This window comes from Condylostylus longicornis, unplaced genomic scaffold (assembly GCF_029603195.1).
Source record: "Condylostylus longicornis isolate FDR11 unplaced genomic scaffold, ASM2960319v2 ptg000162l, whole genome shotgun sequence".
In the NCBI taxonomy this organism is placed as follows: Eukaryota; Metazoa; Arthropoda; class Insecta; order Diptera; family Dolichopodidae; genus Condylostylus; species Condylostylus longicornis.
In genome coordinates, this window is record NW_026578130.1 from 559,630 (window position 1) to 575,791 (window position 16,162).

Below are 16,162 nucleotides of genomic sequence, written 5' to 3' on the forward strand. Positions count from 1 at the left end.
TCATATATGTAAAATAGATACTTTTAATAGTATGCAATTTATTAAAAGCTTTAGAATAAAAATAGCTTAATCTTTTACAAAATACTAAATATCGCAATCGCAATGTATTTTTCTTTTTTAGATTTTGCATTTCTTACAAAATCTAGGAGCATTTCTAATGAATTCGTCAAATTGAAATTTATGGGTAAATAATATATATGTTGTTCAAATTTATATAATATATTCTTATTTTATATTTAATTTAGAATTAGAATTCTATTTTGTTAAAATAAGTAAAAACAGATTCCCTTAGCTCCTTCTAAGAATCTTTTTCAGTTGTAAAACAGCCATTCTACAATGAAAATTCATTACTTTATAATCTATAAAATTTGTAATACTCGTTTTAATTCATTTTAATTTATAATTTTATAAACAAAATACTTACATTAAAATGCTTTAAAATTTTATTTTTTAATATTTTATCTTTTAATATTAATAATGATTACTTTTCAGGGTATACACAACATAAATTAAGAGATAAAAAAAGTGTTAAAATTTCTAAAAATACAATAAAAATCATCACTGATAAAATAGTTATCCAATATATATTTAAGAATTCAATAATTCTATCAATGCATCCTATTTGATTAATTTTAGAATTTATCAGATTTCCGTGTTTATTTAAGATAACTAAATCGCATTCATTTTGATTTAAGTATTCATTGCAACAAGATTTAGGAATCTTATAAAATGATGATGTATTTGATAAAATAATATTCAATACAGTATCATTTTTAACATTATTATATTTGCTAAAAGCCCAATCTTTAGGACCATCAATTCCACAACATTTCAAATTTCTCTGGAGTATATCGTAAGTTACAGTACGATAATTAATGAATCCATATTCTTCTTGAACTGAATATTTAATTGAATCTCGTACTGTTTTTTCAAATTTTTCTTTATTATGAAAAATCCAGAAACCAGTTGATAATTGTGCCACCAAAACTACAAATAAAATATAGAAAAATGCTGATAAAAGACATTTTGATTCCTGAAAAGCACCACAGCAACCCAAAAATGCTCCAATAAAAATAAATATTCCAGCTGCTAAAAGCACATTGAGACCAAAATAATAATCATTAATCGGATTTATGATTGACAATAATAAAATTGGATCATATAACATCAATATTGAACAAATAATGAAAGAAAGTCCAATTATTAATAGTAAGATACTCAAAACTACTATAAGATATTTTACACAAATGCAACATTTGTTCAATCTCATCTTATTGATATTTTATATTTTATTATTCTTTTATTTTTTCATTAGAAAAATGATTTCTATTTCGAATTTCAAGTCCTATAAATTACATACACCAGCGTTAACTGAATGTTTAGTTTATATCTTATACAGTTTTTTTAAAATTTTGCAACACTCCTAAAACATGTATTGTTATTTTATTAACAAATCTAATTTTTTTTTATTTATTTTGTAAGGTCAAGTTAGGTTATCATTTTGGCCGATATAAAGTTTGGTTTTAGTGAAATCAACTTGCTTATTTTTTAATGCTTATAACCTTTAAAACATTAACTGTCCATTTAAATATCTATAAAAATGACCTTGATAATTTTTACTTAAATATTAATCAAATCTGGGTATGTAGGTACATTTATGAAATTTAAAACTAAATTCATAAGAATGTAAAGTCACTTAGATTGTGAGATTTTAGAAGCCGTTTAATCAATAATAAATCATATAATTTAAGACCAGGATTTTTAAACTATTATTTCATATTACCTTTTAGTTTATATTACCTATGCTTTTCTTTTAATAAGTACTTAATGTTTAAATTGCATTATTATTATTTCTGTATTTCCCAGTTCTGTGATTGTGTGAATAATGACACTATCCATAAAATAATTGAAAATGTCGATTATAGATTTTTTTGAATTCCTGAATTCATATTTCCATCTTGTTTGGTAAATGGTTTATTTGCTTAGTTTAAACTTATAAATATGTGCCTACCTTCATCTTTGCTAGTAAATTTTAAAACCAAACTGAAAAAGAATTGCTTCCTATTACTTTATCAATAGATAGCATTTTATCAATAGATAAAACAAACACATGTACATACACATTTTGTAAAAGTACCTATTTACGTATAGGTATATAATGTTTACAATCTCGCTTACATTGAATGAATTGTTTCATGTTATAGAAAAATAAGTATTTATTCCTCCCATTAATGTTCTGCTTTGTCATCTCAAATTTTAAATATGCATTTAGAATTAAAACTTTCTTAACATTAATAAAGTAGACTCAAATTTTCATAAAAATTAGTTTATTCTTCGTAAATTTATTCTTATAAGAACCTTATGAATTACATTGCTTACGCTAATCATAGAATTAATACATTAATTCATTTGCGTATATTTCCTGAAGATTGCGGCCTAAAAAGTAAAAGCAAATAAAATATCTTTTTAAATTAGGCACATAATAAAATTAGTGTATACAGCTTAACATGTACTTTTATGATATTCCATGTACAGTATCTAAATATTTAACATACTTACTTGCCCATATTGGCATTGATATAATGGTAGGCCACCACTAACAAAAATAGAAAAACTCCAAGAACATTTGAAAAAATTGCAAGTTGAACATCCGTAATCATTCTGAAAATGTTGAAAGTTATTCAAATTATCTTATATTAAACAAAAAGGACACGTCATAATTCACTTAACCGGCAACATAAAAAAAACAATACTTACTTTAAGTTTATAAATGTATTTAATTAGCAATAATATTTAATGAATTTATTGATTTTTTAATATTTCCAGCTTGCTTTAATTCGTTCAATAATTTAGATATTACTTTTTGAAATCAAATCAAATAAATACAAAACTTGAAAATGTTCCACAAATATATTATTTTTAAAACGTCAAATTAATTTTGACAACACAGTGACATTTAAAATGTCAAAATTTCAAATGCGCTCCATTTTTCTCAGGGCTTCAAAATTTGAGCTTAAACTTCAATCTCTTGCGATATCCGTTTATCCGAAAAAATTATCCGATGATTAGTTTTTCTGTCAGGTTTCAAAAGGAAAATAACTTGAGTTAAATTTTGCGATTAGCTGACTTTTGTTTAAAATTTCATGTTCACAATTAATTGCATAATTTTGAAATATTGCAGTCAAAATTTTGGCATAAAGGCTTTAGAGGAATTTAATATTTTATTTTAGATTATATCTTAGATTTATAGATTGTAATTGGCACCTTATTCTTAAATTGTTTAACTAGTTGGAGTAAATTACAAAATCTGAATTTACGAATAAGGGTTGCGGGAGACAATATTTTTGATCCATTTATGAAGTATATATTAATTCTGGGTTACTTTTGACTAATCAAATTGTTTTGAACCCATTACCGTTGGTAACACTATTTCAGGGATCATATAAATTGATACTTTTTTGATTGTCAACAATATCGCATCAATATTGTGAAATTATTCAATCTTGCTCATACACTTGAAGTATCACGCTAAAAAGTTGTTTATTAAAATTTATTTATTGTGTTATATTTGTGGAATTAATAATTATTGTAAATTGTTTTAAATTTATTTTTATTACATCGAGAAATGTTTTCAAAGCAAAATACTTTTGGTGCGTCTTCATCGGGAACTGGCTTTGGAACTTTTGGCACAACAAATAATACGACTTCACCTTTTGGTCAATCATTTACAAAACCGGCTGCTACTTTTGGACAACCATCAGCATTTGGGACTCAAAACACAGGATTATTTGGAACTCCGCAAACTTCTACTGGACTTTTTAATACTGGCACAACAAATACATTTGGATCAACTGCTGCTGCTCAACCAACTTTTGGCGGTTTCAATCAACCGCAAACATCAAACACATTATTCGGAACACCACAACAAAATACTCAACCAACACTTTTTGGACAAAATAATACAAATGCTTTTGGAGCTCAACCGAAACCTGCTTTTGGGTTCAATCAAAATCAGCCCAGCAATTCAATATTTGGTCAAACAACAGCAGCTTCATCAAGTTTTGGCTCATTTGGAACGCAAAATCAAAATACAAGTGTGTTTGGTTCAGCAGGTACTGCATTTGGGCAAACTAATCAAACAGCCAATGCAGGCACTTCAATTGCAAAATACCAGCCTTCGATTGGAACAGATACCTTAATAAAAAATGGCCAACCAAACAACGTTAGCACTAAACAACATTGTATAACTGCTATGAAAGAATATGAGAACAAATCCATTGAAGAATTACGATTTGAGGATTATTTAGCTAACAGGAAAGGAACCCAAGGAGGTTCAAATATATTTGGTCAGCCATCAGGTTCAACTGGCTTGTTTGGAACGAACACACAACAAGGAACTGGTCTTTTCGGTCAAACTACGGATAATAAATCGGTTTTTGGTACTGCAAATACATTAGGAACAGGAAGTGCATTTGGTCAAAATACAGCAACCACCTTTGGGCAAAATCAAAACACAGGTGGCTTATTTTCGAAACCTTTTACCAGTGGAACGAACACATTTGGTGGTTTTGGTTCAACCGATAATACTTTTGGGGCAAAACCAGCTTTTAATCAACCTGGAGGAACAAATCTTTTTGGTCAAAATCCGATACAAACATCTACGGGCTTCGGTCAAACGCCAGGCTTCAATACTTTCGGTCAAGGAAATACACAACCTTCACTTTTTGGAAATACAACAACCGACAATAAGGGTGCATTTGGTTTATCGTCAGCAACATCAAATACTGGATTTTCAGGCTTTGGAAATAATTCAACTACGACATCTGGTGCAGGATTATTCGGAAAACCGACAGGGTTTGGTACTAATACAGGATTTTCGAATCCAACATCTACGAGCGCATTTGGAGCAAGTACATTTGGAGCAAATACAAATGCATCCTTGTTTAATGCAGGCGGCATGAATAAAGTTCCTTCTACCGGTTTTGGGGGCTTTGGAACTTCGCAAGCTGGTGCAACCCTTGGAGGTGGGCTGAACACCGCAAATACAGGTCAAAGTAGTTTATTTTCCAATACAAAACCAGGTGGTCTGTTTGGAAACAATACTTTAGGCGGTGGTTCTATTTTTGGAACTAACAACCTACTAAGCAATACTAACACTTTACCGACATTCAATTCTGGATTAACAAACACATCTTCATTTTTGGGAGGGCAAACTCAACAACAAGCCAGTGTTCCAGTACATCAACAAATTTTAGCAATGTCCACTTTACCGTACGGAGAAAATCCAATAATTAAAGATATGAAACTTTCAAATAATTTTGACTTGGAAATATTAAAACCAACAAATCCTACAGCTCAAAAAGCAATTTTAGAAAATTCAATGAATAATTTTAAAGTTCAAAGTAAGTTTTCTTCTGGAATAAAAACAAAATCAGTCGCAGATAGCCTTACAAAAAAGTCACTTTTTGATGGTTTAGAAAGTTTCGATAATTCTTTGGCCGATAACTTCAAATTAAAAAACAATGCTAAGAGATTAATAATAAAACCAAAAACTGAGCACAATCAATCACTTACTTCTGATTTACATAATAAAGAAAATTTACAAGTGCATAGAGAAAAATCATTAGAAATAACAAATGTAGTTAACGAAACATCGCCAGATAAAAATTTAACATCTTCCTTTTCTGAAACAAAAAAAAATTCATCTAAGAGAGATTCATGGTTGAATGCTACATATTTGGACATTTCACAAAATAATCAAAAATCTTATACAAAATCCGACTTGAATTCAGATGAAACAATAGATAATTCAAGTTTGTTAAACGATGAAAGAAATAATTCAGCTAATAGGAGTGAAAATATTGAAAGTGCGGAAGAATTAAACGATGACAGACCAAGTAATCCAGCCGGAGTAATACTAAATAGAGTTGGATATTATATGATACCATCAATAGATGAATTAGAGTCTTATATGGATGAATATGGTAACTGTGTGGTTCCGACCCTAACAATTGGAAGAGAACGTTACGGCAACGTTTTCTTTAATCAACCTATAGATATAACAAATATGAATTTTGATGAAATTGTTCATATACGTTATAAACAAATCACAATATATCCTGATGATGATTGCAAGCCTCCAGAAGGTCAAGGTTTAAATAGGGAGGCTCAAGTAACATTAGATCAAGTAATTTTGATAAGTTGTAAAAATAACTTCTTTTTTAATAAAACAAATTATATTTTTCAGGTATGGCCGGTAGATAAAACTCTGCATGAACCAATCAAAGACGTAGACCGACTTAAGGAAATGAATTATGAAGGAAAATTAAGAAATGTTTGTTATAAACAAAATATGCGATTTTTAGAGTATAATCCTGAAACAGGCAGTTGGGTGTTTAAAGTGAAACATTTTTCTAAATATGGTTTAACAGACACGGATGAGGAAGACGATGCTGTGCCAGATACAAAAAAATTAAAAACAAATAAGGATATAGAAAACCCCAAAACAATAATCACCCTTCAAAAAAAAGAAACCAACCAAGATGAACAAAAGGAAAAATCATTAAAGCCTAAATCAGTTCAAGAAAATGGTGGCTTAGTAAGCAGTCCAAATTGGAATATGAGTTTTAATACTTCACATAAGGAACCAGCAACCGACACTCATAAATTACAATTAATGAAAGCATCATTTTTTGTTGACTCCAACATGGAAACTGAATCCGTTGTATCAGAGAAATCATATGAAACTACTGATCGATTCTTATCAAAAAAAATTTTCGATCAAGATTTTTCGCCCCAACATGATAAATACAACGGAACAAATTTTGAATTTCACCCTCCTTCAACTAAGTTACACGAAATTTTTCAAAAAAGAAATGTAGAAGAACCAGAAATTGATATTTCTATCAAACAAGAAGATTTACGTCTAAAACCCAAAATTGCAGCAAATAAAATTAATAGTAATGAAATCATTCTAGAATCATCAATATTATTAAAGGATGAAGGGAAATGTCTTGCAGATGTAGCTCTAATGACAGGTTACAGGTTTAAAGTTTCATTTAACACACTAAATATGTTTATGGCGCCAACAAGGAATGACGTTATAATAAACGGTGAAGAAAACAAAAAAAAAGTTCATAACTCAATAAAAATGATTAATTGTTTTGAAGTGAATTATCATAAATTTATAATGGAAGATAAATGTATAATACCACATCTAGAAATATATCTTGATCATGCGGTAAGAGAAGAGGTTGAATTAAGTGATTGTCCTCATTTAAAATGTGGTGGTGATTTAGAACTTTTACAATTACACGTTAATGTTTCAAATAAGAAAAATGAATTTCATAAAATTTGGAAGTTATGTTTGGCTCTTTGGGGTAATCATGAAGAACTTGAAGGATATGATGTTGCCAGTCACCATGTTAATATGAGCCGCCGAAGTTTATTATCAAACTGGTTTGAAGAACAAACCCAAAGTAAAAAATCTGCAAAAGATATTGATAATTTAAACAGATCAGAGGTTATATTAGAAAAATTATATACACATCAAGTAAATGAGGCAGCAAATTTAGCTTTTGAAAACGATGAACCATTTCAAGCATTACTTATATCACAAATTTCTAGTGGGGAAGATGTAAGACAATTGATTCAACACCAACTTGCGACATGGGAGCAATTTGAAATTGATGAACACATCGATAACAATATTTTAAAAATATTTATGTTATTGTCTGGTAAGAAAACCCTTTTAAAAATTTTTTCATATTATTTTGAATATTTGTTTTTCATAATTTTTGTAGGAACGCAAGTAATGTCAACAAAAAATGGCCCAGTTGATGTACTAGAAAATCTTGAGTGGCTAAATGTAGTGGCTGTACACTTATGGTATCTATTACTCCCAACTTCTAGTATAATGGATGTTATTAATACATATGATAAGATATTTAAATCAGATGATTTTCTTGTTGTACCACCAAAACCAGATCATATTAATTATGATTTGTATAAACATTTTAAGGATATTTTTGATATAAAATATCATTTACTACAATTGTATTCCAAACGCAATTATTCAGTTGAAAATATTGTTAATCCTTTAACATATTCATCAGATTTATTAGATTGCAGTATTAGTTGGTTAATATTACAAATATTAGAAGTTATTGGCTATACCCATTGTTCTGAATTGAATCTGGAAAAACTTCATTTAGCCTTTGCAGCTCAATTAGAAAATTATGGTTTTTGGACATGGGCAGTTTTTGTTCTATTACATATAAATAATAGAGATAAAAGAGAAATGAGTATACAACAGTTACTATATCGTAATATTGAATTAAAACCAAAACAGAAATATACAGATGATGAAAAATTCATAATTAATCGATTAGGTGTCCCAGAAAAATGGATTAATTGGACAAAAGCTCTTCGAGCTGGTATTCAAAGAAACTATAAATTACAAACAGATTTATTTTTAAAAGCAGAACAATGGCATTCTGCGTATAAAGTTTTAATGAGACACGTTGTACCAGATGCTATCATCAATGAAAATTTTCAATATATTTGTGATTGTTTATCAGAAATAGATAATAAATTTAAGATACCCAATTGGTCTAATGAAGGTCATATAATATTATCTTTCATCAATATATGTACACAGGTATAAAAATGATTTTTTACTTTCTATTTTCAATTTCTTAATGAAACATTTTTGTTTTTTTAGCTTACAATGTCAAAGTTAATTCATAAAAAGGATATGAAATCAAAATGGAACTCTCTTAATCCAATCATTTCTGAGATATGTTCCCGTTTAAATCATTTTCCTTGTCCAACATCCAAACATAAGTTGTGTCAAAGTGAAATGGCCCAAAAATTGACCTGTTTAATTCGTACATTTTTATTAACTTGGCAAGATGATAACACCAATAAAATATTAAAAATGACGTTAGGAATGCTACCCTTGCCACAAGAATTCTTACAGCAAGAGTTAAGATTTCTTTTTGCCAATATAACTGCAAACGCATGAACTTTTGGAAACGGAAAAGGAATTAATTTTTACTAATAATCTTTTAAGGAATAGAAAAGTTGTTTATATTAAAATTATAGTAAATATAAAAAAATTTATTGTATTGTTTTAATCTTATGTTCAAAATGCGCTTTAAAATTAAAAAGTATTTCTTAAAAGAAGTTTTTTTTTTTAAAAGAAATAAAGTTTTTGTTTGTAATAAATTCAATTATTTTGTTTAGAATGGTATTTAATTGTATTTTAGTATGGTATTTTGGTACTTTGTATAATAATATGTTGGAGCTGAACATAAACTTCATTTAATAAGTTCAATAAAATTGCAGAATGAAATTTTTGTACATACATATATATTTGCTATAATTAAATTAATGATAAATAAATAATTTGATATCACAAAAGTTCTATACATTTTCTAGCACATTTAGCCTTATATGCACAAAGATAACTTGTAAATATTCCAATTAAAATAGCACTAATTATGTAACATATTATTAGAAGGATATATTTTTGAGTTTTCCAATGCTCAAAATCTTCCATATATAAAAATTTGTTACGATAATGATCTGGTAATTCAAATTTGCTCTGATGTGGAAAAAATGATATGTAAAAATCTTCCAACAAATTTCGTACCATTTCATTTTCCTCTTTCATGTTTGAATCTAAATTATCATTAATGCAATTAAATTTTCTAGAATTACAAATAATACAAGGTGGTTAAAATTTTTTTAAGAAATAATTCAATAAGAGACTTACTTTGGATTTCTTCTAAATTTATCTAAAGAAATTATAACATCAGTCACATTAGATTTTAACATCATAAAGTTGCTATGCATTTCTCTTTTGCTATTCACCAAGAATTTGTAACGATTCCTCTGTGCAAAATGTGACAACATAGCTTCTTTAAAAATACTACAATTTTCTATGAGATCTTTTGAAATTACAGGCTTTAAGAAAAATAAAATTTTTAAATTATATTGCCTATGAGTAAATAATCTATCTTACCATTTTGGAATCTTCATATCTTTCATAAGCTAAAGTACTGTATTCGATTTGAGTTTTACTGTCTGAAAAAAAAACTTTACTACAATTGTTTAAAACTTGTTCAGCATATTTTACTGCAGCCCAATCAAGTGGAATCGGATAAATTCTTGTTAAAAATGTTCTTATCTCTCTGTCAGACAATGTTCCAGAATTATCTGAATCAAATTCATCAAATATTTCGCTAACAGTTTTATTTATTGTTTCGCTCATTAAAAAATTGTAGTATAAGAAGGCAAATTGTATATCTTCAGGAGATCTAAAGCGATTATGAGCTGTTTTTAAGATCTCATCTGAAAATTTTTTTTCCATTTCTTCAATGATATCCTTATCTAAAAGGAATCCCACATGTGCTAAAACATAACGTGATTTAAAACCATAAATCCGATTGAGTAATTTATTTGTATATACTAAGGAATGCATAAATATATCAGATGTACTTTCTGGTGAATTTTTCTCAACATTTAAATTTATGTTTCTTGTTCTAATTTTAGTTTTCTGTTTTGAATTAAACTTTTCAACGTAGTCTTTAAGTTCTTTTTCATCAGTAAAATTAAAAGTTCTCGTAAAATTTGATTTTTTTATGTAATCTTTAAAAGATATCCCTTTGTTAAGTACATCTGTTTTCCTTTTTATAGATTTTAATTTTCTAATTGGTGAACCATTTGTGGTATCGTTTATTTTTGGAACTTCATAAAAGACTGGTTCTGGCATATCAAACATTCTATCTGCAAAATAAATTAAAATTTATAGATTAATTTCGAGTATGTACATATTACTTAAAAACCACTTACCATCATTTTCTTCAGTTTCATCATTTAGAGCGCAATCGTTACCATCAAACTGACACTCTTCAATATTGCAATGTTGATCACAAGTACCATCACCAATATAAACCCATGGACAATCTGTTGCACAATCTGGAACAGTCCATGCATTATAAACTTTAACCCCATCTGAATTTGTATACAAATCTTCTGGAAAAAGTTCTGCATTTAAAAATATATCATCGTTCAGATAAAGAAATCGTTTCGATAAATTAGGAATGCGGTGTATAAAAGTTTCAATCGCCGAACTTGAGAATGTTGGAAGAATTTCCATGTGCCGGGTTAACTCTTTGTGAGTTATCAAAGATATTTTAGAATATGACAAATCTAACCAATGTGGTATTTGACCATTAGTAACAATATAAACATGTCGAACCCATGGAGCGTATTTTTCTAATGATCTTAAAGAAAATCGTAACTCGTTTTTGTCATCGTAACGAGTTATATCATAATTTGTTTTATATTTGGATATTGATTGGTCGAATCTGTCATCAGAACCATTCACCCATGTGTACACGACATCAATTGCACTTAAATCATCAATAAATTTATGGCACAGCTGCTGGTAAGTCTGAATTTTCTAAAAAAGTTTTCACAATTAATTTTTACTAAATAATTTTCATGTAATGAAGGAATTTTTATTACCATTAAGATAAAAATAATTATTACAAAAAATATTACAAAACTCCATGTTAAAATTTTTTTCTTCAATCGATGAACTTTGTCAAGGAAGCGATGCTTTAATCTCTTGAAACGCATAATGCTTACAGGAATTATTTCGATGATAAATAAAAAACATTCTTTGAACTTTAGAATTTTTAAAAGTCTTGCATTTTTTTTCATGAGTATTTGTTGCTATGTTATTATTAGTTTACAATATAAGCTGTATTATAAATTATTTTAGGCCAAGACATTTTATTTGAATGCCACATCAAACTTTTATTTATTTACATAACTTTTTGTTTTTTATGGTATTATAAATCACCTACTTTTTGCAAATTCAAAACATATGCTATACACATCACTGGCCAATGACAGTGTTGACAAAAAAATCTAATTAATTTGATAAGCCAATGCACAGCTGGAAACTGACGACTAAGCAGAGAGAGGCTAAGTCGTTCGAATAAAAAATTGTAGAAAAAAATTATAAAACGGTTAACAGCGGACGTTTTATGAAAAAATATAATCCTGTCCATTGGATTTTAGGATTATATTAAAAAAATTAATAATAAGATTTATTGGTCCAAAGGTAGTTTTGTGGATCAATATTCATCTACCACAAAAATATGCTTTATAATATTTTTGTGATAAGTGACTATCAATAAATTTATCAACCAGTGTCAACGACCTTGAAAGGTTTGAGTCTTTGTTAAAAATCAAAATGAGTATCGTTTGGAAAAATATAATTGAATGTATAAGTATTTTCAAAATTGAATTGTATGGAACTTCAAAAGTTATTTGAGATGAATGACAATTGATTTTGAAACTTAATGAAATTTATAGCTTCGTTATGTGATTTAGTTAATTATCCATTTCAAATATAATATCAAGTTAAAAATTCTATAGTCTTGTTGAATACTCTTAGTTAATGGACCTAAAGTTTAGCACAATAGTGTAGATTTTTGATTTAAATTATGAGTGTTAATAATTAACGTTAGATTCTCGAAAAATGTCATAAAAGGTAAACAAAATTTTTAATTCAATTTTATTTGGTAGTGCTCGAAATTCTTACAAATCGATATTACATGATTTAAGAGCTATTAAAAATTTTATTTTATATTTATGAATAAAAAAAAGTACTTTTAGATTATCAATGGCAGAAGCGACAAATCCAACTCAAGTAGAACCATCAGAAAATAATATAAGTGAAAATGAAGAACCAAATGAAGTGGCTTGTAATCCCTCAGTGGATGTCACCGAACTTGAAGGTAAATTTTTATTATAATTTATGCAAATTCAATCGCTAGCATATGGTGTTCTTTTATATTAGTTTGTTGTTTTTAAAATAAATCTTTTGATATTTTAGGAGACGATCTAGAAAAAATGAAAGGTGACGCAATTGGTGACACTTTATACAGTGAAAGATTTGTTTTGAATACATTACTAAAATTGACAAAATTAGACAAAGATTTAAGTGAAAATGAAGAATTTGAAAAAGATCTTTGTAATCTATGGGATATGACAATTGAAGCAGATGTTGTAAAGCTTCTATTACAACATAATGTTTTGGAAGTATTTTCAAGTATTATTCTAACTACAGATGACAGACGATTAACAGAAATTTTGGTAGGAATGGCAGCAAATATGTGTAACGTATCAGATACAAGGCAACAACTTTGTAATAATGCAGAGATACTTGGTCCCATTATAGACTTGATATCATGTTCTGATACTTTAACCTTAATTCAGTTAATGAGATTATTACATGCTTCCTTAGTGTTTGAAAATTCTGGAGACGAAATTGTGTGGTTTCAACATTTTAAGAATGCCGAAGATTTTGTAGAACATTTCGCTTTTATATTAAAAAATTCAATTAATAAATCATTATTAATTCATGCATTGGAAGCTCTCAATTCAATATGCGCAAAGTTTGCAGTTATTGAAATTCAGCCGGACGTGAGAGATTTAAGATTTTGTGATGTTTTCGTCAAACCTAACCTTGTTTCTGGAGTTATTGAAGCTTTTAAAACATTAATACCAAAAGAAAACGGAACAGAAAATAGAAAAAATGAAAATAATGAAGTATTACCTCCATCACAAAATACTAAGAAAATTATGAGCTTATTTTTAGGTAATATAAAATACATAAAATATCCATCTTCATAGCATGAAAGTTTGGTTTTTCATTATAAAATTTGATGTTATTTGTAGATTTAAATGTCATATTGTCCCAGTACGATGAAGTTTCACGAGAATGTTACAATTCAAGCATATCTGACTTAATAATATGTGTATCACAAATTTTAGCCCCTTTGTGTTCGGCAATTAATTTACTACCATTAACTTATAATGAACAAGGAATCATTGAAAATTTAAATGAAATATTTTTAGCAGTTGGAGATCCTTTTGACGAAAATATTTTCATTCAAATGACATCAATTTGGGATCTAATAGAGCTCGATCAATCTAATAAACATTCAAATGACGATGAATGGGGTGGCGATAATGATAGTGAGGAAGAAATTAATGCTGAAGATATGTGTATGACTATTCTAGAATTTTTAACTAGAACGGTTAAAAATGCTACAGACACTCAAACACAAAAAGCAATTAAATTACAAAAATCTGAAACAATACAAAAATTATTAGATGCATTGAGCAATGGTCAATCTGAAGACGATATAAAGGAATGCTTCGAAAAAATAAAAATGAGTTTTGAATTGATTAAGGAAGAGCAATTACAAGTTTGTAATGGCAATATTGACAAAAAAATTGAGGAAAAAAGATAATATGGGTGTTTAAGTTTACAGTTTTACTTTTTTAAATAAAATTCAGCTCAACGATGACTTTTTTAATTAAATGAAGAATGAAGAATATATTTTTGCTTGCTGTGAATGAAAGATTTGATGTGAAATTTTTACTTAAAACTTCTATGATTGAAAATATGCTAATCTTAATGTTTTTTCTTATAATAGGCAAATTAATTTTGAATAAACCCTTTATATGATTTATTCCTTTTTTTATTTAATAAATTAACTTCAAGCTAATAACTTATAACAATATCGATTAAGTAAAAAATTAATAGTGTTGAGTTCGCTAGTGTCTTAATTTTTATATAAGTAGGTTCCTACGTACCTACGTTTATATTAATCCCATTTGTGATTTTACAGTATCAGCCCAAGACATTTTTCCAAATTTAAGTAAACCCCCTGAACATATCATTAATTTATTTTGTTTGTTTTTATCACCATATTCAAAATAGTTTTCTTTCGTCAAATATTTCGACAAATGGTTCGCTGACGGATCTAGCTCGATTTTATTTGAGTGCAATTCAATATATGAATTTGTCTCCACAATATCAGAAATATTTATAGTTACATTCTTTGCTTTATTTGCTACAATTATATTGTCACCGGTTATTTCAGAAAATTGTAAATTTAAGTCTCCTCCTTTTGAATTAATATAAACATTGCCATGTATTCCACCTAAAAATGGACGCAATAAATAAGTAATACTTATTTATTATTACTGAAAACATATACTTACTCATTTCAATGTTTCCATAATTTAAAACAAAAATTTCTGATGTTTTATGAATATTTTTTAAAAATAGATTCCCTTTCTCACATGAAAAATTACTTTTTTCAACGTAACTTGAATTTACCTCAATATTGCCATTAAATGCTTTACAGTACAATAAATCGCCTTGTAATTTATCAAGGAATATATTTCCCTTTTCTTTGACATGCACATCGATTTTTTGAGCTAAAGTAAGGCCCTTGCATGCAATATTCCCATTTATTGCTGATAAATCAATTGATGTACTTCTTAAATTTTTTGTAATAATTGATCCAAAATGTGTTATAGCTTTTAAACAATCTGAATACATATCTTTTATTTTGATATCACTTTTGCTTTCAATATTTAAATCCGCTTTAATTGGTATCTCTAACAGACAAGTAAAATCATCTCTCTTTGCTTTAGTATCGCCAATATCTTCGATACGAACATTTTTGTCTTGAACAGAAATTCCAATTTTTTCCTTGATATCGGCAATTTTTCCTTCTTTATTTGTATTATGTATTAAGGTTGCACGAATTATATTTGAATCTGGGCAATCAAGTAGATCATAAGGTTTAATTGATATGTTACAATCCGTTTTAATTGATACACTTGAATCAGGATCAACTATTTTTGTTAAATTTGAAAAATTTTTGTGTATTGAATGTAAAAAATATTTTTGTTTATTCAAAAATTTCAAGGAAAAACGATTTAACAACGTCATATTTTATAAAAAAAAATGACGATTTATAATTATTTAATTCATAAAATATAATTTTCAATATTATACTACATTTATGTGCTATTTGAACTATGAAGAAATTTGTTTATGAATTTTAAAACAGCTGGTATACGGAAAAAGTGAAAATGTCCTTGAAATGAATGAAATTGTAACATTAACAATCGATTAAAATTTCCGAAACGATTTGAATGGTTTGGAAAAAGGATCAGCGTAACCGTGTTAGAAAAATGCAATTTAATACAACCAAATTGATGACATATCTTTTAATCACAAAAAAATTTAGAAATCGTTTAGACTATTGTAATGAAA

The 16,162-nt window shown here is 27.7% G+C and overlaps 4 protein-coding genes and 1 long non-coding RNA gene across 5 annotated transcripts; 2 read left to right on the forward strand and 3 right to left on the reverse strand.

The window, feature by feature from the left end:
* Window positions 1-2,322: 2,322 nt before the first annotated feature.
* Window positions 2,323-2,920, reverse strand: LOC129616124 (uncharacterized). The gene is made up of 3 exons (XR_008697516.1): window positions 2,758-2,920; window positions 2,560-2,661; window positions 2,323-2,436 (listed from the first exon to the last, which is right to left on the reverse strand). It is a non-coding gene; the product is annotated as an uncharacterized LOC129616124 (long non-coding RNA).
* Window positions 2,921-3,512: 592 nt separating this feature from the next.
* On the forward strand, window positions 3,513-9,233 carry LOC129616056 (nuclear pore complex protein Nup98-Nup96). Its single transcript, XM_055531508.1, has 4 exons — window positions 3,513-6,187; window positions 6,248-7,736; window positions 7,803-8,659; window positions 8,723-9,233. The coding sequence occupies exons 1-4, from the start codon at window positions 3,626-3,628 to the stop codon at window positions 9,023-9,025; spliced, it is 5,211 nt and encodes a 1,736-aa protein (XP_055387483.1). The 5' UTR covers window positions 3,513-3,625; the 3' UTR covers window positions 9,026-9,233.
* A 128-nt stretch (window positions 9,234-9,361) lies between these two features.
* LOC129616057 (N-acetylglucosamine-1-phosphotransferase subunits alpha/beta) lies at window positions 9,362-11,972 on the reverse strand. The gene is made up of 5 exons (XM_055531509.1): window positions 11,536-11,972; window positions 10,858-11,470; window positions 10,028-10,791; window positions 9,779-9,969; window positions 9,362-9,713 (listed from the first exon to the last, which is right to left on the reverse strand). Exons 1-5 carry the CDS (start codon window positions 11,731-11,733, stop codon window positions 9,416-9,418), a joined length of 2,064 nt encoding a protein of 687 aa, XP_055387484.1. The 5' UTR covers window positions 11,734-11,972; the 3' UTR covers window positions 9,362-9,415.
* A 616-nt stretch (window positions 11,973-12,588) lies between these two features.
* Window positions 12,589-14,561, forward strand: LOC129616072 (uncharacterized). Its single transcript, XM_055531540.1, has 3 exons — window positions 12,589-12,818; window positions 12,917-13,681; window positions 13,762-14,561. Exons 1-3 carry the CDS (start codon window positions 12,704-12,706, stop codon window positions 14,337-14,339), a joined length of 1,458 nt encoding a protein of 485 aa, XP_055387515.1. The 5' UTR covers window positions 12,589-12,703; the 3' UTR covers window positions 14,340-14,561.
* On the reverse strand, window positions 14,531-15,906 carry LOC129616073 (protein FAM185A). The gene is made up of 2 exons (XM_055531541.1): window positions 15,097-15,906; window positions 14,531-15,035 (listed from the first exon to the last, which is right to left on the reverse strand). The coding sequence occupies exons 1-2, from the start codon at window positions 15,833-15,835 to the stop codon at window positions 14,692-14,694; spliced, it is 1,083 nt and encodes a 360-aa protein (XP_055387516.1). The 5' UTR covers window positions 15,836-15,906; the 3' UTR covers window positions 14,531-14,691.
* Between the last annotated feature and the right edge of the window lie 256 nt (window positions 15,907-16,162).

Excerpts from the sequence above, each read along its gene's own strand:
- LOC129616056 (XM_055531508.1), top strand. The coding sequence starts at position 3,626 with ATGTTTTCAAAGCAAAATACTTTTGGTGCGTCTTCATCGGGAACTGGC. Across the intron at positions 7,737-7,802 it reads AATATTTATGTTATTGTCTG|GAACGCAAGTAATGTCAACA; the intron begins GTAAGAAAACCC and ends TAATTTTTGTAG. Across the intron at positions 8,660-8,722 it reads TCATCAATATATGTACACAG|CTTACAATGTCAAAGTTAAT; the intron begins GTATAAAAATGA and ends TTGTTTTTTTAG.
- LOC129616057 (XM_055531509.1), bottom strand. The coding sequence starts at position 11,733 with ATGAAAAAAAATGCAAGACTTTTAAAAATTCTAAAGTTCAAAGAATGT. Across the intron at positions 11,471-11,535 it reads TAATTATTTTTATCTTAATG|AAAATTCAGACTTACCAGCA; the intron begins GTAATAAAAATT and ends AAACTTTTTTAG. Across the intron at positions 9,714-9,778 it reads AAATTTAGAAGAAATCCAAA|AAAATTTAATTGCATTAATG; the intron begins GTAAGTCTCTTA and ends TTGTAATTCTAG.
- LOC129616072 (XM_055531540.1), top strand. The coding sequence starts at position 12,704 with ATGGCAGAAGCGACAAATCCAACTCAAGTAGAACCATCAGAAAATAAT. Across the intron at positions 12,819-12,916 it reads GGATGTCACCGAACTTGAAG|GAGACGATCTAGAAAAAATG; the intron begins GTAAATTTTTAT and ends TTGATATTTTAG. Across the intron at positions 13,682-13,761 it reads AATTATGAGCTTATTTTTAG|ATTTAAATGTCATATTGTCC; the intron begins GTAATATAAAAT and ends TGTTATTTGTAG.
- LOC129616073 (XM_055531541.1), bottom strand. The coding sequence starts at position 15,835 with ATGACGTTGTTAAATCGTTTTTCCTTGAAATTTTTGAATAAACAAAAA. Across the intron at positions 15,036-15,096 it reads TTATGGAAACATTGAAATGA|GTGGAATACATGGCAATGTT; the intron begins GTAAGTATATGT and ends GTCCATTTTTAG.